This window comes from Panthera leo, chromosome E2 (genome assembly GCF_018350215.1).
Source record: "Panthera leo isolate Ple1 chromosome E2, P.leo_Ple1_pat1.1, whole genome shotgun sequence".
Lineage (NCBI taxonomy): Eukaryota > Metazoa > Chordata > Mammalia > Carnivora > Felidae > Panthera > Panthera leo.
This window is the reverse complement of record NC_056693.1, coordinates 17,807,489-17,832,432: the sequence shown is the minus strand read 5'-3', so window position 1 is coordinate 17,832,432 and position 24,944 is coordinate 17,807,489. Positions and strand designations below refer to the sequence as shown.

The following is a 24,944-nucleotide window of genomic DNA, read 5'->3' as shown; positions in this document are numbered from 1 at the left end:
ATTTTGATCCTACCATTTCGGCTAGGAGCCCAGGCCTGGCACTTAGTGCAACCAGCTGCTCCTGCAGCAAGACAGAAGTGGTTAATGACCCCGCGGGACCGGTTGGCTGGTCCGACGGATGAAGGGGCGTTGGTTAGAGAGGGGACGGATTCTCTAATAGCTCTGCAACGCGAAAAGCGGTAGTTATATTGGAGTCCATTTCTGCAGCAAAAGGGGGCGTGGCTAGAACAGCCTGCTGGACAGCTAGTGTACTTTGGAACTCTTCCTAACCGCGAGCTCACCCTCAGATCCTTTCCATTGGTCCGCAGGCTTGCCAATTACTGCCGCGCGCTACGATTCTCCAATCAAACATGCTCTCTCAAGTCAGGCCGACAATACAGCCAGTTGTGAGACATCTCCCTTTGGCCCATTTCCAATTACTTTTATTTTCCTCTCCATCATTGGTCGCTTTGGAGGCCGCTCTCTTTAGCGTCGGCACTCCCAGAAAGGGGCGGGCCTGGCAAGGCATTGCTAAGCGACCAAGCTGTGCGCGGGGTCAGCCCAGTGAAAGAGCTTAGCAGGCGGAAGCGCCCAGGTAGCTGCGGGATGGACCGCAGGTGAGCGATCCTTCCCGGGGACCACAGGAGGCCTGGGGAGGACCTAGAGTGAGATTAACACAGCCTTGGGTCAGATTTGCTAGGGTCCGGAGTCTCTTTCTCAACCGCATTGGAACTACAACTCCCAAGATGCCCCACATCCTTTGGCTGCTCCAGCCTTGGACTTCATCGTCTCGGGGGTCCCGTAGCGTTTTATGTTCCGCTTTCTAAGTGGCCCCAGGACTTTTCATTTTCCTCTAAAGATGCCCAGTGTCCTCTTGGAAATTAAATGTTTTAATTTTAAAATTTCCCCCAGACTCCTATGGGTGTTGTTTTTGACCTTTCTTGCTTAAGGCGGAGCCCAGTTACGGGGACTGTAGTCCATTTACTGTTTTCGCCTCAGTGTCCCAAGGACTTATGGGAAATGTACAGTGATAAGTTTTAGGCTTGTTTCTTTTCTTTTCTCTTATTTTCTTTTCTTTTATAATGTTTTATTTATTATTTTTGAGAGAGAAAGACAGCATGAGCAGGGGAGGGCGGGGGCGACAAAGAATGGGAAGCAGGCTCCAGGCTCTGAGCTGTCAGCACAGAGACCGTCTTGGGGCTCGAATTCACAAACTGTGAGATCATGACCTGAGCCGAAGTCACGGATGATGCAAAAGAGATACAGATGCCCAGCCTCCTTCCAGATATTATGATTCTTTTGGCCTGGGGTGAGGACCTCACATTTGTATTTTTTAAAGTCTCCTAGATTGGATTAGGGTTAAGAGCCACCAGTTAGCAGTTCCTTGGTTTTCTGAGACTGCTTCAAGGGCTGGTGGGAATCGAGCCTCTAGTATCATTATCTTGAATGTGCAGTGGCACTTCATGGGAATTATAGTTCATCTCTTCCAGGAATCTATGGGAATTGTAATCTGGTTCTGCCCTCCTCTAACAACCTTGCAACCCGACTCCACCCTGCAACCCCCTAACAGGGCTGCACTGACCATGCTCCGCTTGCCAGCCTTACTCTCCCCTTGCAGTCTGCCAGTTTTCTCAGTCGGAGACAGCCCCTTTGAGGATACTCCCCTGGATCAAAGCCACTACTGGCCATCCCGAAGCCAGACCTGGCACCCCAAGGTGAGGACACCCCATAGAGAGTGCTGTATGTGAGCCCAGTGGTGAGGGAGTGACTAGAGGGAAGGAGGACATGTGATGAGAGATAGGGGTAGGAAATTAAGAGACAGTCCCTCCTGCCCTCCCTACAGCTCTGCCCTTACTCAGTCCTCTGTCACCTGGATCCCCTATCATAGCCCCAATCACTGAGTTGTTGCCATTGTAGGATGTGTTTCCTCCCCTCTGGACTGAGACACGCTTCGTATGTGTCTTCGTTCCCCTACAGGGATGACCCTTCAGCCCTCACTTTCTTCTCCCATCTCCGTATCTTAGACCCTGAGCCCGTCCAGGTCCCAGAAGTCCAAGCTCCCCAAAGTTCCTAAGGCTCTGGCCACAGGTCCCAACTCCTCTGAGCTGTTTGAAGAGTCCTGGCCATCCAGCTCAGAGACCCCTTCCCCACCTAGCACCACTGAAGAACAGAAGGGAGCCTCCCCACCACCCGCCCTGGTTGACAGCCAGGAGTCCGTGGTGGCCAAGTAAGTACCAGGAGCCCTGGAGGGAAAGAAGGGTTTGGGTCAGGAGGGGGCAGGCATCCCATAATAATCATCATAGCCAGAGTTGTTAATGCAGCACTTTTAGAACCACACTTCATGTGTGTTATTAAGTGCTCTGGAGCTAGGCTGCCTGGGTTCAAATCCTAGCTCTGTCACTTACCCTCCAATCTGGGCCTCAATCTGTTAATTGGGATATTAATAGCATATATCCCCCTAGGGCGGTTTTAAGCTTTCAACGAGTTACTGTCTATAAAGCATCTATAACAAGTACTATAACATAGTACTTGGATTTGTATGCTGCAAGTTCAGCTAGTTTAATAAAGAGTACCAAATTAATTGGGGCTTAATCAAGAGAACATTTACCTCTCCCTCACCTAACAGTCCAGGTAGAAGCAACCAGGGCTGATATGGCAGCCCCTAGTTGAGATGTCAGGGACACAACACAGTTTCCTTCTATCTTGTTGCCTCCCATCACTAGGCTGTTGCTCTTTCCTTTATGGACCAAAATGGCTCCCAGCCACATCCACTTTCCAGAATCACATCTCCTCATACCCTGTTGGTCAAGAATCTAGTTACATGACCATAAAACTGTAAGGATCCCTGATAAATATATCTGTAGAAGACCTGTCCAGTCTTATATAGTCCTATATAATATTGCATTATTATATAAGAAAGGAGAACAGATGTTGAGGGACAAGTAGTAGGTACTTCCATGGTACTTGATAAACGTCACTATTGTGACTGTTATTGTCATTATTATGTGGCTCCATTCATTCACCCACCTCCCATTCTCTGATGCTCATAGGTACATAAACCGGTTCCGCCAGGCTCAGCCTACAAGCAGAGAGGAACGCCAGCCTGCAGGCCCAGCTGACTTTTGGTGGCTGCGGCCTGAATCTCCAGACACCAGCAGTCGACTTGCAGCAGGTACCTGCTTCAGTCCCATCCACTCCCAGCTGAAAACCTTTCCTGATCAATGTCCCCAGCAGACATTCCTCATACCCCACCAAAGTCAACTGGGACTTCTCAGCAGGAGCCAGTGAACCAGAAGGAAGACCCGACATAGCAGTCTCAACTCTTGCCAAGGTGATGAGCACATCTCAGGCTAAGGCTGTGGCCCCCCTTCAGGAAATGAAGCAGGTGACATCCTCATCCACTTCCTTCCCTCTGTACCTGAACTGACAGCTCCAGCCCTGGGATAGACTTAGAGTCCATCCCAGTTCAAGGAAGCTTAAACAAAAAAGAAGGATTCGTTGGCTAATACAATCAAGAAATCCAAATGTATATGCTCTCAGGCATGGCTGGATCCAGGTTTTTGGACAGTATTAAGAGGAACTCAACTCTCTTGAATCTCTGTTCCTCTTTGTTGGGTTCAATCTCAGGCAGGCTTTCCCCATGAAGTCACTAAGATAGCCTTAGTTCGCTCTAGGTTTCTAACTTACATAGTTAGTTTAGCGGAAAGAGGAGGATTTTCCAATAGTTCCTTCCAGAGCACCAGGGCTTACTCTCATTCGTTCATCTTTGAGCCAATCACTGTGGAACCAGAGGACAGATTGTTGCGATTAGCCAGTCTTGGTCAGGAAGGTGAGGTCAGCCCTTCTCCCAGAACAATGACTACGGGGGGGGGGGGGGGGGGGGGGTGGATCCACAGAGGAACACTGGGTCCCCCTTCCCTGAGGAGGAGGAGCAGATTCTAAGCCAGCATGTGAGGGTACCAGGTGGAGTGCAGACTGGACTTCGGGCCCTCTGTCCACAGCCCCTTTCCCAGCACCCTTTGAGGTGGGGGCTGGCCTCTGACCCCTGTCACCTCACAGAGCCTCAGCACGTGGAACTCACCCCTGCTGGACCTGGAGACGCTGAGCCTGCAGAGCAGAGCTGCCAGGCTGCTCAAGCGCAGGTGCCTTCCCTGCCCTCATCGTCCCCACTCCTACAGCTCCGGGCCCAGCCCACTGCCTCTGAGACCTCTGTTGCCTCACTTCTGCTTTCTCCCTACAGCAAGGCCTCAGTCTCCTCCTCCTCACTCAGCCCTAGCGATGCCAGCGGCTCCTCATGCCCCGTCAGCTCTGATGGCCTCTCTCCCTTCTCCATGACCTTCACCCCTGACTCCAGCAAGGGCTCTGACCCCAAGGCACACGGTAAGTTCTGAGGCCACGATTGAGGGCAGTCTGGATGTGAATCCCAGCTCTGACATTTACCAGCTGTGTCACCTGGGACCTTTCTGGGCCCCTCTGTTTCTGCAGCTTTAGAACAGGGGTAATAAATGAGTCGGTGAATAATGCAGGGTGCGCTTACCGCCGGTCTGTGAACAGTACCTATCATTAGTATGGCAGGCTCTCTCCCTGCATCCCGTTTGCAGTTCTGAACACAGATGTCCAAAATTGGAAATTAGCTCTTTGCTAATTTGGCACCATACCTGATTTGATGCAAAATCTGACCTAAAGAGTATGAAGGCTGTTCATGATCTCTGTGTATTTCATTTAGGGTGACTAGTCGTACAATTTTTGCTATGGTTGTGTTACATTGAACCACATGAAGATCTCTGTCTTTGTAAGTAAAAGGTGGTTGAATATTGGCAATTTCGTGTTGTTCAGCGAAATGCTAATGTGTTTGAGTCTGGTGTACTGACCCAGCCCCCTGGCAGTGCTGTTCACATCGTGTGACTCTGCTAAAGCATGCAAACTGTTGAACTCTCCATTTCTGCCGTCTAAAATTTTCAGACTTCAGAGGTGGGATGAAGGACCTGGGTTACTATTGTCATCATTGTTGTTACTGTTACTCCATGCCCAGGTCCTGGGATGATGCCGTGGTGCACAGGACAGATGCTTTCCATGTCTCACGGGGCTTAAGTGAGCGGGGACAGGCAGGCACAGTGAACAGACAGGCATTCGTGCCTGGTGCGTGACCCTGCCTCCTTGTCTGATTCTTTGCTCCTTTTCAGCTTCACTTCACCTTTTATTCACCTTTCCTTCCTAAGCCTCAGTTTTCTCATCTGTAAAATGGGGGTAAAACTAGTATGTACTTCATGAGTTGTTCTGCAGAAATGTATTCATTCTTTCATCTAAAAAACATTGAATACCGGGACGCCTGGGTGGTTCAGTTAAGCATCCGAGTTCAGCTCAAGTCATGATCCCATGGTTTGTGGATTCAAACCCCGCATCAGGCTCTGTGCTGACAGCTTGGAGCCTGGAGCTTGCTTCAGATTTTGTGTGTCTCTCTCTCTGTCTACCCCTCCCTTGTTCATGCTCTGTCTCTCAAAAGTAAGTGTTAAAACAAACAAACAAACAAACACACAAAAAACATTGAATACCTGTTGTGGATGAGGCCCTGTGAGTGGGCTTGGCGATTCCACAGTGAACCAACCATACATGGTCCCACCTTCATGGTCCTCATAATATAGTCAGTGTAGGGCAGAAAATAGCTATATAACCCCACAAACAAAAGTGAAATGTAAGCAGAAATGAAGGCCATGTGATGGTTGTGATGCTGGGAAGTCACAGAAGGCCTCCGGGGAAGAGGGGCTATCTAACTGGAGACTTGAACAATGATGGTGGAGACAGTAGCCCTCTAGCATGTACTCAGGACCTGAGGTGGGAGGGAACATGGTACAGACAATGGACTAGAAAAGGCAAGGGATGCGGGGGGTGAGAGTAGTGTGGGGTAAGGTGGAAGAGACTGGCAGGAGTCAGATTACATTGGGCCAGGTAGGCACAGGAGGCATTTGGTCATGATCTTAGTACTAGGGAGCCATGGAGGATTCTGAGCAGGGAAAGGATGTGATCTAAGTTGGGTATTAACAGACTCCCTCTGGCTGCTGTTGACCCCCTAGTGAGAGATGCTGGTAGTTTCACTTGGGCCAGAGCCTGAGGAGCAGAGTAGAGGGAAGTGGCCAGGTTTGGAAGTAGAGTCACGGGATATAGAGGGGAGTGAGGGAGAGAGATCCAGGGTGACACCCCCCCCTTCTCTGTGCAACATCAAATGACAGGTCTTTTAAGAGACAATGGTAGCCCTACTGATCATTTTTGATGAAGTTATGCTCTGAATGATCGGAATGATATCCATGTCCATTTGCCCCACTGACTGAGGACAACCAGTGGCCTTACCCTTAGTCACTGCGGTATCCCTAGCACGGGTCTGGGCACTGCAGTTCAATATAATCAGTTCATTTGGCATTTATGCCACAGATACTGGTGGCACCAGGCCTTGTTCTTGACACTGGGGATATGAGAATGGTCAGACAGAAATAATCACTGCCCTTGTGTAGCTGCCAGAGATACATAAACAAAGAAGCGCCATACTGAGTATGTTAGAATGTGAAAAGTACTAAGGGGAAAAATGGAACAAGAAAGAGGATTGGGAGTGGTAAGGCTGGGGGTTGTTTTGGTTTTAAATAGGGTAGCCAGGGAAGACCTCACTAAGAAGGTGATACTGAGCAAAGATTGGAAGGATTTGAGGGCCTGAACCCTGTACATACAGGAGGGAACAACATGACAGGCAGTGGGAACCACAAATGCACAGGCTTTTGCTTTTTACCAGGACAGGTGCAGCCTGGGGAGGGTTCTAATCCAGGAGGGCCCTGATCTGACTCAGGTGTTCCCAGGCTCTCTCTGGCTGCAGGGTGAATAGATTGGGAGGACAGAAGTAGAGAAACAAGAGAAAAGGTTCCTGTTGGGTTGGCCCCAGGTAAGGGCAGTAAAGAGGGGGAGAAGTGAAGGGCCCCTGGGTGGCTCAGTTGGTCAAACGTCCGACTTTGGCCATCATCATCTCACAGTTCATGAGTTCAAGCCCCATGTCAGGCTCTGTGCTGACAGCTCAGAGTCTGGAGCCTGCTTCAGATTCTGTCTTCCTCTCTCTCTGCCCCTCCCCACCCTCTCAAAAATGAATGTCTGAAAGAATTAAAAAAAAAAAAAAAAAAAAAAAAGAGGGGGAGAAGAGGGCAGATTCTGGAGCATCTGTCTTGTTTACTGCTGTATGCATAATGTCCAGGCACAAAGTAAGAGCTCAATAAATACTTGCTGATGAATAAAGAATTGTATGATGGCAGCTTGAGAAGCCCAGGAGTGCTCTATCCCTGACTCTGCTTCTTTTCTCACTTCCTATTTGGATGAGGAGTTGGGACATTATCTGGAGAGCTTGTCTGAATAACTTTCTGGTACAGTTAAAAGGTATATAAACAGACTGTCCTTGGTTTGCTCATCACCCTAGCCCCTCTCTGCTTACCCCACAGGAACACCAGCACATGCCCCCATCCCTGCTCCAGCCCCGATCTCCTCCCAGGCACCCTTGCGTCCAGAGGATGACATTCTATACCAGTGGCGGCAGCGGCGGAAGCTTGAAAGGGCTCGAGGAGGGCAGGGTGATGGAACCTGGGTGCTACCCCAGACTCCTGCCCTCACCACTCCAGTGAGATGGGGGAGGGAGGAGCTTGAGGGGGCTGGAGGGAGGGATGCTAAGGAGAGCTGGAGGAAAGAGGAGCCTGGAGGCGACTGAGGACCCCTCTACCCTTTCTCTTTATCTCAGGTCCCTGTCCCTGTTTGTCGACAAGCTCCTGCTGCCCCTGCAGAGTCCCTTGCTTCCTTGGGAACCCAGCCTAATTGCGTCCCACTTTGGAGCAGTGTGACCCGGCCTGGTCCCCTGGAGGCCTTCTATATGGAGAGGCCTCCTATTCCGCCAGGGTTCTCTCCACACATCTTTTGGGGCCCCAGCCCACATGGGTTCTTCTGGGCCCCGCAGCCTGGTCCCTGGGTACCTCTCGGGGCCATTCCTCCCACGCCCTTCGCCTCTACCCCTGCGCCTCCGGGTTCCACTCCGGTGCCCCAGGCCTCCAACGCGGCACCTTCAGCCTCCACCTCCCCGCCCCCAGCCGTCCCCCAGGATCCGCCGGCTCTTGCGCCAAGCTGCCCCGCCCAGCCTGAGAAGCAGGGCCCCAAGCCTGGGAGTGGCAGAGCCCGGCGCCGCGAGTCCGCTGGGAGAGTCACGGCAGCTGACGAGGGTCCTGGCCTGCAGCTCAGAGGCGCCCTGGGCCAGGTAGTAGCCGCTCGGCTTTTCCCGGACAGACTGGAGGACACGCCCCCTCACCTTGAGGGCCCACCTCTGGCAGAGACTGAATCTCAGAAAGTCAAGGCCACACAGCCCCAAACCAAGGTTACACCCCCTCTATCTGGATCCCATTTTCCCAAAGAACAGACCCCGCCTAGTCGGTCTAAAGCAGAGTCTCGGATTGCCAAGGCCAAGCTCCCCCTAGCGACGTCGGAGCGGAAGAAGGACAAAGACACTCCCTTGGCTGAAGCTGGGTATCTGAAACCCAGAGTCCCGCCCCCTCCAGCTAAGGAGGTGTCCGCTTGCATCGAGGCCCCGCCCCCTTCCTTCAGGGCGGGGTCTCTGGAGGCTGTGGCTACGCCCCCGTCCGCTGCTGACCACGCCTCCTCAGATCTGCTCTGCCAGGCCGCCCGACTTCTAGAGGCTGCAGAGGGTGAGCTGATGTGCGTGGCTGCCCGGATCTGGATAGTAGTCCAGCACCCCACAAGTCAACCTCCTGGCGCCCCCTCTTTTTCCCCTAGACTCTGACGGCAGCGAGTTCCAGGACGACCCTGTACTGCAGGTGCTAAGAGTTAAGAGGGCCGAGCTGAGGCTGCAAAAAAGGTGACCATCACCAGGATCTACAACACGCCTTTCCCAGAGCCATCCACAACCCCAGACCCCAATCCTGAGCACATAACCACCTCAGCTTCTACAACCCCGGATTTTTTGCAGGAAAGTGGCCGCGCAGTTATCGCTCTTACTGGACCACACTGAAGACCAAGCGACTTGGTCTCCTCCAACCAGATCACCTTCCAGGTCCCCAGAAAGGCGAATGCAAAAGGAAGGAGCTTCTCTTGAGACCAGACGACGCTGAATTATACAAATTGTATTTTTCCCAATAAAATGTTTTTTTCAAGTTACTTAGTTTCTCTGGGAGTTGTTCTGGAAAGGCTAAGAGTCGTGCTAATTAAGAGAAATGGCTCCCTCCCTCCCCCTATCCGAGGTACCTCTGCCCTGCCCCATTCCACTCTAGTTCCTGACCATTGGCACAAAATCTCTTCTGGTATCCTCTCTGAGGAATCCTCTCTGAGGTCAGGACAGGGAGGGGTTCCAGGACAGATTTCAGGCAAGACTGGACTTACCTTAGCTGACTCTCAACTCAGAGTGGATCCTCCTGTCTCAGCTGAGACCAAAGGGCTGTCCTTTGGGCATGAAACTAATGGGGGTCATCAGAGTGCTGGGCAATGGTCAATCCTCAGTCCACACCCTGCTTGAGACAGAAACAGTATTTAGTGTGCTGATACCTCCCTCCCTGAAACACCTCCTCCTTACCCTTCCAGTGCCCCACCCCACTCCTCACCTCTCTGGTCACACCTTGTCATTGCTCCAACCTGTCACTTTAGCATGTCCCAGGTCCTTGCCTTTAACTGTCTGTACTCATTCTCAGGCATCTCTAGCCCATCTCTATTCTAATAGTCCCCAAATTTCAATCTTCACCCTAGACCGGGCCACTGAACCTTAGGTTCCTGTATTCCGCTACCTGCTCCATTCCTCACCATTTCCATGCCAATGCCTACTGTCTCAAAGTTCACAGGTCTTAAACTGAGCTCTCAATCTTCCCCTTAACTTGCCACTCTGGTTTTCCTGTGCTCTATTCTAGTTGCCCAGGCCAAAAGCCATGTGGCCATTCCTGACTCCTCTCTTTCCCCCACCCCACAGTCAGTCAATTTGGCTAGCAATTCCTTTAAAATCTATCTGGAATTTAACCCCTTATTCTTCCACTGCCCTCACCCCAGCCTAAGCTATGGCACCTGGACTATTGAAAAACCTATTGTTTTGTCTGCAAATTATTTGACACACTTCCCATCAAAAAGTAGATTCTATGTCCCATCTCCTTGAAACTGGGTAAAACTTTGTGACTGCCTCAACAAATAGAATGCAGAGGAAATGATACTGCTTTAACTTTCTAAACCAAATTAGCCAAGATGATACAGTATCCCCCTGATCTCCCCCCTCCTTTTGTATGCTTTGGAGCCCTGGACTTCCATGTAAAAAGTCCAGTTGCCATGCTGGATAGGGATTTTGGTTACACAGGTGTATGCACTTGTCAAAATTCAGTGAAATTTCTGAATGTCATTGTATGTGAAGTTTACCTCAAAAATAAATATTGAACTCTAGTTAAAGATATGCATGCTGAAGTGTTTAGGGGACAGTATACCAATGCCTATAATTTATTTTGAAATACATCCAAAAAATAGTAAGATTAATGAAACAGGATGAATAGAGTAATAAGTGAATTGAGATAAAGCAAATACAGTAAAATGTTAATTTTACTGTAGGATCTAAGTGGTGGATCTATGGGTGTCAACTGTAAAATTGTTCAACTTTGCTGTATGTTAGAAAGTTTTCATAATAAAATGTTGGAGAATGTATGATCAGGATTATGTTGATATCTGTATTTATTAAAGAGGGAGGATAGGATAGGTTTCTATTAAAAGTAGCTTCTGTATGTCATAGACATGGCATATATTTGTCTTCAGCCTTTTTGAACAAACCACACAATTAAATGAAATAAAAAAGAAGGAAATAGCTGTTTAGATATAAAGAGGATTTCTGAGGAAGTTACGTTCAGGCTGAGACAGGTAGGAATTAACTAGTTGACAAAAGACTATCCTAATTACTATCGCTGGATTTTAAATCATCTCCAAGCCTTAGTGACATAATGCAATCATTTTGTTATGTTCATGGATTCTGTGAGTCAGAAATTTGGACACAGCACAGTTGGGGACAGTTTATCTCTGCTCCATGTAGGCAGGATATATTTTCCCTTCCTTTGAATACTGACGTAGCCACAAATTAAGTGATTAGTTTTTAAATGAATGAGAGAATGAATCAAAGCTGTACTTTCTGAGGTGAGGGGCCCTGTTGAGAACATGACCAGTGAAAGTCTTCTTGGAAACAGCATTGTTATAGTGTTTTCTGGACCTGGCTCAAGTTAGAGGCGGAAAGATTGGGATTGGCTTTATAGGAGACCTGGTCATGTTCTACATTGCGGGCTAAACCAGGTCCTATGAAAAAGGAGTCAGAGCCGGAGGCCGGCCTGTAAGAAACAGTAGAGGAGGAGGTAAGGACAATGTGGGAAGGGCAAAGATTATGTCCCAGGCAGGGTATCTGAGCCAGTGAAAACCATCCATGGGCAAATGTCCTCAGTATTCTGTGGGCGGTGTCAGGGTCAACTGACAAAGCTGGAGCTAGAGGATTGAGACCTTGAAAAGCTACTTGGGGATGGAGAAAAGCCCTGAGGCCATGGAAAAACCCAATTAAGAGTGTCAGAAGGGGGAAAACAGTGTCAGAGGAGTGGTCACTGAGAATGGACTAAGGGGAGAGCCCACTGCTTAGTGTTAGAAGTGTTGGAAGCAAAGCATAAAGAACCTGGGGGTGTGTCTCAGGAGGGCAATGACAGCCAATGAAAAGCAGTCATGGGCGCGGCGCTGTCAAACTTCGAGGGGCGGGACCGAAGAGGCCGAGCCAGGGATGGGACCAAAACCTAAGCCAATGAAAAGCCGCTAGGTGGGCGGGGAGTCATCCTAAGGCCAAGGGCGGAGCCAATGAAAAGCGGCGCCGCGTCCCCCACTGCCCCGCCTCCGTGGGGCGCGCGCCGGAGCCACGGGCAGCCGTTAGGGGCGGGGCCTGCAGCCGCCCGCGCGCGGCTCGCGCCCTCCCCTTTGTGTCGCCATGGCGGCGGCAGCGGCGACGAGGACGACGAGCGACGGGCCGAGCGCGGCCGGCGCCTGAGGAGGCTACGCTACCATGGTGGTGAGGGGCCCAAGCGGGCGTCAGTCCGTCCGCGTGTCAGTCTGTCCGCGCGCGGCCCCGCCCCGCACGCCCCGCCCCCGGCCCCGCCCGAGCCCGCGGCCTGCGCCGCCCCTCACCCCTCGTCGAGGTCCCTCTCGTCCCCCGGCCTGGTCTTGGGCCCAAGCCCTTACCCCAGCCCCGCCCCCTCAGTGCTCGTCCCCTTCCTTGTCCTGGATGGAGGTGACAGTGGCCGAGGACCCAGGCTTGGGGGGGAGGGGCTAGTCCCGGGAAGGACCCGCACCACGAAGTGGCCCCCGCAGGGGCCTGCTGAAGCTTCCCGGGTCCTTCGCCAATCCCCATCCCAGAGCCATCCTCAGCTTCCTCTCCCCACCTCCACCCTTTTCTGACTAGCCCACTCCCCCTCCTACCACCAGCCCCCTTCGCGTTCTTGAGCCCCACCCCCACCCGGCTCCATCCTCAGCCTGACCCTTTTCTTCTCTTTCTCTTCCATCTCATTCCGTTCTGTTTCCTCTCAATCTACGCTCCCTTACCCCCCATCAGCCTGAACCTTTACCTCATCCTCTCCAGCGTCTCCCCTCTCCTTACTTCACCCCAACCCCAAACCAGCAGTGTACCTCTTGCTAGATCCTTGGGTCCTTCTCCATCTTCTTGTCCTCACCCTCCCTCCCCCACCATCTCCCTCTCCCACCATGCTGCTTCTGCTCATTCATCCATTCATTCTCTCATTCGCTCATTTAACAGACATTCCCTGATACCTCCGGGCAGACCCCATGTTCCACGTGCAAAGAGATTCAGATCTCATCCTGCTTTGAGGAGCTTTCTGAGCTGGAGGGGGACAGACCTGAGGGTGAGACCCAAGGATGAACTTGGGGTCTCAGGGATATGAAGGAAGGAGAGGCTAGAGCCCAGCCTGGAAAATCCCTATCTGGCAGCTGGTTAATTTATTTGTCAGGTTTTACTTGGTTCCTGCTGTGTAACTGGACACTGGGACCCACAGAGGAATCAGGCAACTTTCCCTGTGAGAAGCATCAATTCTGTGCCCAGCTATGTGCTGGAGTCCCTGATCCTGGGGAAGTCACAGTCCAACGGGGGAGATGGGCTTGTCACCAGTGACATCTCAGAGTGCTCAGGGCTGGAATGGGGATAGAGGAGTCCAGAAGAGGAGGCTGACACAGCCTGGGTCAAGAGGACAGAATGAGAGTTGAGACCTGAGGCATGAGGAGGAGTGAACCTACTGAAAGAATTAGGAAGAGTGTCCCATGCAGAGAGAACAATCTTTGCAAAGGCCTAGGAGGAAATGAGAAGGTTGTGCTTTTGTTGGACTCTAAAGTGTGAGCCCTGAGAGTAGAGGCCATTGGGGGGGGAAGGCTGGGCTGGAGTGGTAAAGAGAGACCTGAGAATTCAGAGTTTATCTTGAAGATAACAGGGAGCCATTGAAGGTCTATGATCTATGGAGAGACAGGTAGATCTGTGTGGTAAGAAAATTATACCAGCACTTGCTAGGAAGAAGCGAGCAGGAGGGGAGAGGTTAGAAGCAGGAAGATTGATAAGATGGGAGCTATGATTGTCCAGACATCAATGAAAGGTGTGGAGAGGCACATAGGGGAGATGACTATACTCCGCAGGGGCTAAAGGAGGGCTTCAAACAGGGAGAGATGGTACCAGCGTGCGCTCTCCCTCCCTCACCCTCAGTCCCTTTTCTTCCAGCCCCCCACCCCAGACCACCCACAAAGAAACAGGCCTACCCTCAGTTGCCTTCACCTCCCCCTGACCTACCCTTCTGCTCCATGCTCAGGGCAGCCTGTGAAGCAATTCGGGCCTCTGGGCCCAGGCTCACAGATAACAATGCTCCCGTTGTCTCTCTGCTCCCATCTCTGGAGGCCTCTGATTCTTCTTTCTGCTCTACAGGCTCGCAGCACTGACAGCCTGGATGGCCCAGGGGAAGGCTCAGTGCAGCCTCTGCCCCACACTGGGGGGCCTAGTGTGAAGGGGAAGCCTGGGAAAAGGTGAGAGGTGAGGGTGAGGCTCAGCTTAGGAGGGGGGCCAAGCACAGGAGCCACTAGTGATGTGTCACCTGTCCCCCAGGCTCTCGGCTCCTCGAGGTCCCTTCCCTCGGCTGGCTGACTGTGCCCATTTCCACTATGAGAATGTTGACTTTGGCCATATTCAGGTATGGGGGCTTTGCACCCAGGTGGGAGGGTGAGATCCTACCCAACCTTGAAGCAGTATCAGCCACTTTACCCCTGAAGCCTATCTCAGGAATAGCTGAGCAGTCACTGGCAGGAGGTGCAGGGTGGAAGAGAACTGTTATTCATTTGTTCGTTTCTTTATTCATTCACCTAACTTTTTGTTAGGTGTACGCACTGTGCCAGGGCCCTGTACTCTGAGACATCAGCAGGCCCTGCCGTTAGGGAGCCCCAGGCAGGGGACACAGATCCATTTCCAGATAGTGCTAACCTGGGAATGTCAGGACTGGGACAAAAGTGAGGCCCTTACCTGAGCCTTTATTTCCCGCTATAGCTCCTGCTGTCTCCAGAGCGTGAAGGCCCCAGCTTCTCTGGAGAGAATGAGCTGGTGTTTGGGGTACAGGTGACCTGCCAGGTGAGGCCACCCCTCCTCTCATCTAGCCTGACAGTCTGGTCTTCATGGTCTACACTGGCTCAGTGTAATAGGACTACTGCTCCTTTCTGTCCCTCCTGCTCCCTCAGGGCCGTTCGTGGCCAGTTCTGCGCAGCTACGATGACTTCCGTTCCCTGGATGCCCACCTACACCGGTGCATATTTGACAGGAGGTTCTCCTGCCTCCCAGAGCTTCCCCCACCCCCAGAGGGTGCCAGGGCTGCCCAGGTAAACTGTTTATGGTCCCAGCCTCAGCTATGGTGTGTCCTCATAAGCACTGTGTGAAACCATCAAGGGAGGATAGTTAAATATTTAAACACTGGTATGGCCCGAGTTCCAACCAATCAGAATGGAGAGGCCCAGAATAAAACTGCAGCAAGGTTCTGGAGGCTCCTTTCAGCTTTAGGATCATGGGAGTTCCAGGGGATTTGGTGGGAGAGTCGGCATGGCCAGACCAATGGGGGCACACAGGAGCTTGGCATAGCCTATTTACTAACTGATATGAAAATATTTCAGTGCTTACCAGTGGAGCAGCACCCATGCATTCAGGCTGAGTTTCAGCCCTGCCTAGAGGTGAGCTAGGGCAGTATAGGAGGGCAGTGACTCTCTCAAGTTCCCCTCACAAAAGCCCATCCTGACAACCTGCCCCCAGATGCTGGTACCACTGCTGCTACAATACCTGGAGACCTTGTCAGGACTGGTGGACAGTAACCTCAATTGTGGGCCTGTGCTCACCTGGATGGAGGTAGGCCCGGGAAAGGGGACTCGGGGTGGGGAGTGAGTGAGGGATGTCTGAGGAGTGAGAACCAGCCAGAGAGAGTGTGTGGGCACAGGAAAGAAACGAGCCAGAGTGGAGGAGGCACTGATATTTCAGTGTCTGTGTGGGCACATGCCTGTGAGAGAGAATAAGTGTGTGTGTGTGTGTGTGTGTGTGTGTGTGTGTGTGTGTGTGAGAGAGAGAGAGAGAGAGAGAGAGAGAGGCATTGGACTATGGGGATGTGAGGATTTCAAGATATATCAGTTAGAAATAGGTTTTACTGTAACTCACAGAACACTTGGCCAACAGTGGCTTAAACCAGTCGGTTTTTAGATACCAAATGTGCAGTGTCGTGGAGGATGAGGGTGCAGGGGTATCCCGGGACATGAGAGGAAGGAGGGGCTTTGTTGGGTAGGGGCAAGAATTTAGCTCTTTGACCGATAGCTCTGACTGACAGAGGCTTTTAGGTAGGGGACAGGTAGTGAGCTCCACTGGACATGGAGGAACCTCCTCTGCCTTTATTATCTTCTTCTGGCCTCTCCCTGCACATCCCTCTGCCCCCACCATCTCAGCTGGACAACCACGGCCGGCGACTGCTCCTCAGTGAGGAAGCCTCCCTTAACATCCCTGCGGTGGCCGCTGCCCATGTAATAAAACGGTACACAGCCCAGGCACCAGACGAGCTGTCGTTCGAGGTGAGGCTGTGGGGAAGCGGACTCCACCTGGGCTCCCCACTTCCCCTGTCCCTTCTGACCCTCCCTCCAATTACCTTCCCACTCTCAGGTGGGAGACATTGTCTCAGTGATCGACATGCCACCCACTGAGGACCGGAGCTGGTGGCGGGGCAAGCGAGGCTTCCAGGTGAGCCTGGCTTGGGGTGGACAAGTGAGGCAGGGCACTGTGCCAGCTAGGGTGGCCTACTCGCTGACCCCAAACCCTCTTCAGGTCGGTTTCTTCCCCAGTGAGTGTGTGGAGTTGTTCACAGAGCGGCCTGGCCCAGGACTAAAAGGGGGTAAGTGCCAGGGGCAAAATGTGGAGGCCTCCCTGCATCCTTTGCTTGCCATCCATTCTCTCCACCTACTGTTCACCCCACAGATGCCGATGGTCCCCCGTGTGGTGTCCCAACTCCCCAGGGTGTCTCCTCTCTGACCTCAGGTAATGGGAACAAGGGGCCAGGCCCCTGCCCCCCACCATAAGATCAGTGGCTGCACTGACCCTGTGTGGCCTGCCTTTACCCCCACAGCTGTGCCCCGGCCACGTGGGAAGCTGGCTGGCCTCCTCCGAACATTCATGCGCTCCCGCCCTTCTCGGCAGCGGCTACGGCAGCGGGGCATCCTGAGGCAGAGGGTGTTTGGCTGTGACCTTGGAGAGCATCTCAGCAATTCAGGCCAGGATGGTGAGGACAGGCCCTATGTCTCCCTGCCCAGCCCTCTCCTCCCACCTTGGTTGCAACCTGCCTAGACCTGAGCCCCTGCTTTTCCCCAGTGCCCCAGGTGCTTCGCTGCTGCTCTGAGTTTATTGAGGCCCATGGGGTGGTGGATGGAATCTACCGGCTCTCAGGAGTGTCATCCAACATCCAGAGGCTACGGTGAGGGCCCTCCACCAAGCCCTTCCTTCCACAAACTCCTACTGAGCATCATCTCTGTTTCAGGCCCTGTGCCATGTGCTGGGGACATAGAGTTATCAGGGAGGGCTTAGAGTGGGGTTAGACTGGGGCTGGGGGCAAAGAGGGCTTCCTTGAGGAAGTGATACCCACACTGAGACCTGAAAGGCAAGAGCAGAATAAGCATTGGAAGCAAGAGATCAACCTTCATTGAGTACCTGCCACATGCCAAGCATGAGGCACTGGGGACACAGTGGTGGATGAGAGACAACCAGAGATTCCTGCCCTCATGGGGTTCACATACTAGAGGGAGAGACAAACAAGGAAATGAGAGTGTGTACTAGCAGGTGACAAGTACTATGGAGAAAAATAGAATGGGGTGGGGAGGCTCATAATAAGTTGGGGAGGGGTATTGCAGTTTTATATAGGGTGGGCAGAGAAGGCCGCCTGAGAGAGAGCTTGCTCTGGTGGAGGTGAGGGAGTGAGCTGTGTGGACGTGCTGGGATGAACATTCACCATGGGGGGAACAGTTAGTGCAAGGGAAAGCAGCAGGAGGTCATGTCCCGGAAGGAAATGGGGGCAGAGCATACAGGGCCTTTTTGATGACTGTTAGGATTTTGCCTTTTACTCAGAATAAGGGGGTAACCACAGGAGGGTTCTGAGCTGAGGAGGGACAGCATGTGGGAGAGTCTAAGGGGAAGCAGTGAGCCACGAGCACTGGGGCTGACAGGAGGCATGAGGTGTCAGTGTGGAGCCTGAGACTCTGAGAGACAGGCATGAGGTCACATGATAGGATGTTTACCCAAGAGCAGTGGGACTTCACCAGAGAGTGGTGAGCAGGGGCTATTGGGATTTGGGCCACGTTTTTCAGTGACCTCCAGAAGCCAGGAGAATGACAGCTTCGTGGAAGGAGCATGGTCACACTCTGGATTCAGATAGCCTTGGGTACCCACAGCAGGGGCATCTCCCACCTGAGCCTCAGTGTCCTTCCTGTCAAATGAGGCATGCTCTCTGGGGCACACAGAGTTGTTGCGGGGGGGTGGGGGGGGGTGGGAGGCGGTCAGTAAGGTTCTGCCTCTGAACAGCCCAGCACAGGATCCATGTGCATGCACCTATGTGTGGCCACTTTGGGAAGTGGGGGAAGAACATGGCCAGGTGGTTCGGCTCTGACCTGAATCTTTCTCCTCTTTGACCTGGTGGCCTCAGGCATGAGTTTGACAGTGAGAGGATCCCTGAACTGTCTGGCCCCGCCTTTCTGCAGGACATCCACAGTGTGTCCTCCCTTTGCAAGCTGTACTTCCGGGAGCTGCCGAACCCCTTGCTCACATACCAGCTCTATGGGAAGTTCAGTGTGAGTAAGGGAGCTGGCAAGGTTGGAGGGTGCTGGGATGCATCTGGCCCAGCCCCCATCATGCTTGTGCATAATCCCAGGAAGCCATGTCAGTGCCTGGGGAGGAGGAACGCCTGGTGCGTGTCCACGACGTCATCCAACAGCTGCCCCCACCACACTACAGGTAAACCAGGAGGGGCAGAAAGGGCTGTGGTGGGGTCCCAAGGGAGTTGAGGCTCAGGTGTCCTCCTCCACTCCCACCCCCAGGACCCTGGAGTACCTGCTGAGGCACTTGGCCCGCATGGCAAGACACAGCGCCAACACCAGCATGCATGCCCGCAACCTGGCCATTGTCTGGGCACCCAATCTGCTACGGTAAGCTGGCAACTCACCAGCCTGCCCCCTCAGCCTTCTCCACTAGCTGGGCCTCAAGAAGCCCCCCACACCCAGAGCCCAACTTTTGCTCTCTTATTCATTTCATTCAACACATATTTCTTGAGTACCTTCTGTGTGCCAGTTCCTTTCCTCAGCACTGGGACACAGTAGTGAGCAAAATCCTGTGCTCCTAAGTCCACATTTTCATGGGGGAGATGAACAATGAACCATCAACAAGAAAAATAGAGACTATGGTCTGATAGTGATGAGTACCAAGGAGAAAGATTACAAAGCAGGGAAGGGAGATGCACAGGGTCATGGTATTTTGAGATTTTTAGAGTGGCAGGGAAGGCTTCAAGTAAGAAGCTTCTGTGGCCAGTAGCAGCATGAGCCACAGAAGATTTGATGGTGACCAAGACAGGCAAGCTCTCTGTCCCAAATAAAATAGGTGGTACATCAGATGGTGGATATAAGAACTATGAGGACAAAGAAACAAAAAGAGAAGGCAGCTTACAATTTCAAATAAAGTGGGTGGGGAAGACTCCACGGAGAAGGTAACATTTAAGAACTTTGGAAGGTGAGGGAGGGACACATGTGGCTATCTGGGGAAGAACAAACCAGACCGAGGGGACCAAAAGTGCCAATGTCTGGAGGCTGGGAAGGTGCCCGGTGTGCTGGAGGACCAGCGGGGAGGCCAGTGTGGCTGGAGCCCAGTGAGCAAGGGAGGGAGGGGTTGAGGGGGAGGAGATGGTGAGGTCAGAGATGCCAGGGGACCAGACAGAGGAATGACTTATGATTTGTGGGTCATGGTGAGGACAGACTTTACCAGGACAGGGGTGCAGCCAGGGGAGGGCTCTGAGCCGGGAGGGCCTTGACCCAGCATGGAGGGGCTACCTCTGGCTGCAGAGGGGAGCAGACTGCAGAGGGCAGAACACAGAATGGAGGGGGAGGGGGCAGGGAGGCAGGGAGGAGCTGTGGTGTCTGGGATGGGAAGGGTAGAGGCCAGGCCAGGGGTGGGGACAGTGGGGGAGAGTTTAGATTCTGGAGAGATTTTGTGGGTGGAGCAGGGAGGATTTCTGAGAGATTGGATGTGAGTGTGAGGCAAAGAGGGGGATCAGGAACAACACCCGGAGGTGTTTGGCCTGAGCATCGACTGAGCTGCGGACAGGGAGGAAGGAGGTTTGGGGAAAGGTTGAGAGCCCAATGCTAGATGTGATCACTTGGGGAAGGTCAGAGGTGTTAGATGACAGTCATTTCTTCCATTGGCTCCCCATTTTGGGTAGCTAAAATCCACCAGCTGGAGCTTAAATCACCTGGCCTCCCTCTCTCTCTTCCCACCCAGGTCCATGGAACTGGAGTCAGTGGGGCTGGGTGGGGCCGCAGCCTTCAGGGAGGTTCGGGTGCAGTCTGTGGTGGTGGAATTCCTGCTCACCCACGTGGATGTCCTGTTTAGCGACACCTTCTCCTCTGCTGGCCTCGACCCTGCAGGTACGCCCATCTCACCCGCTCATGTCCTGGCTACTGCCCCCTCATTGTTAGGGCTGCAGTGGGAGGGCAGGTGGGCTCCCAGCCCTATCCCTACCCCACTGAAGCTGGACCTCCCTCCTGGCTCCTTGAGGACCCCGCCCCGGCCTCTCCCTCCCCTCCCCCCCCCCTTCTCATTTCAGCTCCTACGCTCAGGATCCCCACTTCTTGGCCCGGACATCGTTCTTCCTTCACCCCTTGTAGCTCCTGGGGGCTCTTGGGGCCATGGGTCCATCTGGGAGGAGGTGGGAGGTCCCCAGACTTGACCCCGCCCTGGCCCCACCCAGACTCCCCGCCCAACCCGGGACCCCAGCCCAATCAGGATTCAGCACGTCGGAGGGCCCACTGGCCCGAGGTAACTGAAGCCAGAGCCGCTGCCCTCGCTGGCTGCCGGGAGCTGCCTCCTCATCAGCTCGTTCTGCCTCACTCCTCCTCACCTGCCTGCTGCCCACCCATTCCCGCCTGATCCGCCCTGGCCCCCTGCCTTGCCAGCCCGGGTGGGCACGCTGCGGGGCCGGGGCTTGGGCTGTAGCGCTTGGCTTTGCCCGTGGCCTTGAATGGCACCCTGAGCTGACAGCTGCCGCCTTTCCCAATTCCCTAGGCCGCTGCCTCCTCCCCAGGCCCAAGTCACTTGCGGGCAGCGGCCCCTCCACTCGCCTGCTGACGCTGGAGGAAGCCCAGGCTCGCACCCAGGGCCGTCTGGGGACACCCACGGAGCCCATAACTCCCAAGGCCCCAGCTTCACCTGTGGAGAGGTGAGTGGAATGCTAGGGGAGCATAGGATCAGCCTGGAGGCCCCAGATCCTCAAACTGTCTCCTGTGTCTCATGCAAACCCCAGGAGGAAAAGGGAGAGAGGCGAGAAACAGCGAAAGCCAGGGGGGAGCAGCTGGAAGACATTCTTTGCCCTGGGCCGGGGCCCCAGCATCCCCCGAAAGAAACCTCTACCCTGGCTGGGGGGCACCCGTGCCCCACCGCAGCCTTCAGGTCAGAGGCCGACAGTGGGCGGTGGTGGTAGGGGGAGGCACTCTGAAGTGCCCTGTGACCATTGTACCTCTCCTAGCAGGTGGCCGACCTGACACCGTCACGCTGAGATCTGCCAAAAGCGAGGAGTCTCTGTCATCACAGGCCAGCGGAGCTGGTGAGCACAGGGTGGCTCATGCCTGTGACCAGGTGGAACTGGGAGGGCCGGGGGCCCTGAGGTGGCCTCTAAATGTGCTTCAAATTTGGGGGGTTGGGTTTTTTTTTTCCTTAATCTGGACATTAGGTACAATGAGTTGGATAAAGCATCACCCTTGGTTCATGATGTACTGTGATCGTTGGTTCAGGCAGGGCCCTTTCAAACAGTCTTCTATGCATTCCTGTTGAAAAACAAATCTAGATAATAAAATGAACACCCATGAACCCACTGGCCAGAACTAAAAGAGCCCCACGACCTTACCTTCAAGCTTCTCCCCTCGCATCTGCTGCCTCCCCACCGGAGGCGCCCTCCAGACTTGATGGTCAGCATCCCCTTGCTCTAAGGTCTCCTCACCTGTAGGCGTCTGCATAAATAACATACAGCACAGTCCTAGTGGTTTTGGATCTTTAAAGGTATCCTAAGAAAGGGGGTATGGTGTTGGATGAGGAACATCACTTTTCACTCACTGCCACCCATGTGGCCAAGTGTAGCCCAGGCTCGTTCCTCTCAGCTGCTCTCTGGTAGCCGTGTGTGGATGTCCTATCCAGAGCTGCATGTCTGTCCCACTCCCGATGGGTTGAGGGGCTCTGGTGAGCGATCTCTGCCATGCCCCACACTCTGGTGAGAGCGCTGCACGTACCCAGGAGTGGATGGAGGTGCATGCTGTAGGGTATGTTCATGTCCAACTGTACATGAGAAGGCCCACTTGTTTTCCAAATATGGCTGCCCCAGTCTGCACTCCCACCAGCTACGTGTGAGATCCCATTGGTCTCATGCTCACAAGCTATGTGGTTGTCAGACTTCGTTCTTGCCTTTGGGTCTGGAATGGTTCTCCTCATGGCCTTGCCATTTATTTCCTTTATCACTGTGAGTCTGAACAGCTCTCCCTGGATTCGCAGCCATTGTGACCCTATCCAGGGAAGTGCCTCTTCGTGTTCCTCCACCAACCCACTGGGCTGCGTGCCCTATTCTCACTGATGTATGGGTACGTAAAGGTCTGGCCCTTGACACCAAACTGTCCCCTCTTCCAGGCCTCCAGAGGCTGCACAGGCTACGGCGACCCCACTCCAGCAGCGATGCTTTCCCTGTGGGCCCAGCACCTGCTGGCTCCTGCGAGAGCCTGTCCTCCTCCTCCTCCTCCTCTGAATCCTCCTCCTCTTCTGAGTCCTCATCATCTGGATCCTCAGCAGCTGGGCTGGGGGCACTCTCTCGCTCCCCTTCACACCGAACCTCAGCCTGGCTAGATGATGGTGACGAGCTGGACTTCAGCCCACCCCGCTGCCTGGAGGGGCTCCGGGGGCTCGACTTTGATCCCCTGACCTTTCGCTGCAGCAGCCCCACACCAGGGGACCCTGCACCTCCTGCCAGCCCAGCACCCCCAGCCCCTGCCTCTGCCTTCCCACCCAGGGTGACCCCCCAGGCCCTCTCACCCCGTGGGACCACCAGCCCTGCCTCGCCCACCGCCCTGGACATCTCAGAGCCCCTAGCTGTATCAGTGCCACCTGCTGTCCTGGAGCTGCTGGGGGCTGGGGGAACACCTGCCTCAGTCACCCCGACGCCAGCCCTCAGCCCCAACCCAGGCCTGCGGCCCCATCTCATCCCCTTGCTGCTGCGTGGAGCCGAGGCCCAGCTGAGTGACACCTGCCAACAGGAGATCTGCAGCAAGCTGTCACTGCCTGGTCCCCGGGGGCCCCAAGGCCAGCACGGTGAGTCCCGCTCAGTCTACCCTACACCCTCATAGACCCAGAAGCTGCACCCAAGACCTGCTTGACTCCTCTTCCCATTCCTCTCTGTGTAGGTCCTGGTACAGATTCTCCGCTGCTGCCCCCACCCCTGTCCCTCCTGCGCCCTGGGGGAGCCCCGCCCCCACCCCCCAAGAACCCAGCACGCCTCATGGCCCTGGCCCTGGCTGAGCGGGCTCAGCAGGTGGCCCAGAGACAGAGCCAACAGGAGCATGGGAGCACCCCTTCTGCTCCCCACTCCCCTTTTCACCGCTCACTGTCACTGGAGGTGGGCGGTGAGCCCCCAGGGACCTCAGGGGTTGGGCCAGCCCCCAACTCCCTAGCCCACCCGGGTGCCTGGGTTCCTGGACCCCCACCTTCCCTACCGAGGCAACAAAGTGACGGGAGCCTGGTGAGGAGCCAGCGTCCCCCAGGGACCTCAAGGAGGGGACTCCGAGGCCCTTCCCAGGTCAGTGCCCAGCTCAGGACAAGTGGGGGATGCAGGGGGTGTGGAGATGAGCCAGAGACAGCAGCTCAGTTCCTGTATTCTGTCCCCACACAGGTTCCTACTCCTGGCTTCTTCTCTTCGGCCCCCCGGGAGTGCCTGCCACCCTTCCTTGGGGTCCCTAAACCAGGCTTGTACTCCCTGGGTTCCCCATCCTACCAGCCCAGCTCCCCAGCCCCGGTCTGGAGGAGCCCCCTAGGTCCCCCTGCACCACTTGATAGGGGAGAGAACCTGTACTATGAAATCGAGACAGGTGAGGGATCCCCCTACTCTGGCCCCACTCGGTCCTGGAGTCCCTTTCGTTCTATGCCCCCAGATAGGCTCAATGCCTCATACGGCCTGCTTGGCCAGTCACCACCACTCCACAGGTCCCCCGACTTCCTGCTCAGCTACCCACCACCCCCCTCCTGCTTTCCCCATGACCACCTTGGCTACTCAGCCTCCCAGCATCCTGCCCGGCGCCCTACCCGGCCTGAGCCCCTCTATGTCAACCTAGCTCTGGGGCCCAGGGGTCCCTCACCCGCCTCTTCCAGCTCCTCCTCCCCTCCTGCCCACCCCCGTAGCCGTTCAGATCCTGGCCCCCCAGCTCCCCGCCTCCCCCAGAAACAGCGGGCCCCCTGGGGCCCCCACACCCCTCACAGGGTGCCTGGGCCCTGGGGCCCTCCAGAGCCTCTTCTGCTGTATAGGGCAGCCCCACCAGCCTACGGGAGGGGGGGTGAACACCACCGAGGATCCTTGTACAGGAATGGGGGGCAAGGAAGGGAGGGGGCTGGTCCCCCACCCCCCTACCCCACTCCCAGCTGGTCCCTCCATTCTGAGGGTCAGACCCGAAGCTACTGCTGAGCCACGGCTGGGGGAGACCTTCTTCCTTTCCCTTCCCCCTCACTGATCTTGGCCCAATCCAATCCCTTGTTTTGTATTTTCTTGAGCTCCTGACCCCTACCCCTGGTTTCTAACTTTGTAACTTGTTTCTGATGTGGGTCCCTAACCTGTTATAGCTTTCCTACCCTGGGCCGAAGGGCACACCCATCCCCCCACCGTCCTCCCATCCTGGGGGCTCTCGCACAAATCTGAGGGCTAGGCTAACAGCCTGTCTTCCCTCTCCCTTCAGGAGCCCCCAGCTTGTCCTGCCCTGTGCACAGGGGGTTGGGGAACAGCTCCTGCCCATCTCCACCCCCCTCCAACACCCCCACTAAACCATCTGATAAAATTAATAAAAATGGTGAAAATATGGCTGCTAGTGTCATGCTGGAGCCAGATGCAGTGAACAAAGAG

General features: G+C 54.4%; 2 protein-coding genes and 1 long non-coding RNA gene across 16 annotated transcripts; 2 read left to right on the top strand and 1 right to left on the bottom strand.

Annotated features, from left to right (window-relative positions):
- The first annotated feature begins 500 nt into the window (after positions 1-500).
- PROSER3 (proline and serine rich 3) lies at positions 501-9,133 on the top strand. Of its 12 annotated transcripts, none has more exons than XM_042919022.1 (11): positions 501-596; positions 1,598-1,694; positions 2,004-2,206; positions 3,030-3,151; positions 3,258-3,364; positions 4,039-4,121; positions 4,220-4,359; positions 7,449-7,624; positions 7,742-8,693; positions 8,782-8,863; positions 8,975-9,133. In XM_042919022.1, exons 1-11 carry the CDS (start codon positions 586-588, stop codon positions 9,114-9,116), a joined length of 2,115 nt encoding a protein of 704 aa, XP_042774956.1. In that variant the 5' UTR covers positions 501-585; the 3' UTR covers positions 9,117-9,133. The 12 variants fall into 12 exon arrangements, with proteins under 12 accessions (XP_042774956.1, XP_042774954.1, XP_042774953.1 ...); XM_042919020.1 differs by having other exon boundaries at positions 3,255-3,364; XM_042919019.1 differs by having other exon boundaries at positions 3,237-3,364.
- On the bottom strand, positions 3,485-11,849 carry LOC122208286. The gene is made up of 3 exons (XR_006197181.1): positions 11,675-11,849; positions 9,385-9,509; positions 3,485-3,757 (listed from the first exon to the last, which is right to left on the bottom strand). It is a non-coding gene; the product is annotated as an uncharacterized LOC122208286 (long non-coding RNA).
- Positions 11,850-11,965: 116 nt separating this feature from the next.
- On the top strand, positions 11,966-24,902 carry ARHGAP33 (Rho GTPase activating protein 33). Of its 3 annotated transcripts, none has more exons than XM_042918993.1 (22): positions 11,967-12,058; positions 13,967-14,064; positions 14,144-14,228; positions 14,579-14,659; positions 14,767-14,904; positions 15,329-15,421; positions 16,006-16,128; positions 16,217-16,294; positions 16,379-16,445; positions 16,529-16,588; positions 16,677-16,829; positions 16,919-17,021; positions 18,243-18,387; positions 18,468-18,550; positions 18,634-18,741; positions 20,084-20,229; positions 20,867-21,020; positions 21,105-21,250; positions 21,330-21,404; positions 22,475-23,149; positions 23,242-23,633; positions 23,727-24,902. In XM_042918993.1, the coding sequence occupies exons 1-22, from the start codon at positions 12,053-12,055 to the stop codon at positions 24,510-24,512; spliced, it is 3,795 nt and encodes a 1,264-aa protein (XP_042774927.1). In that variant the 5' UTR covers positions 11,967-12,052; the 3' UTR covers positions 24,513-24,902. The 3 variants fall into 3 exon arrangements, with proteins under 3 accessions (XP_042774926.1, XP_042774927.1, XP_042774928.1); XM_042918994.1 differs by lacking the exon at positions 11,967-12,058 and adding exons at positions 12,207-12,277; positions 12,800-12,905 and having other exon boundaries at positions 23,242-24,902; XM_042918992.1 differs by having other exon boundaries at positions 11,966-12,058; positions 23,242-24,902.
- Positions 24,903-24,944: the final 42 nt, after the last annotated feature.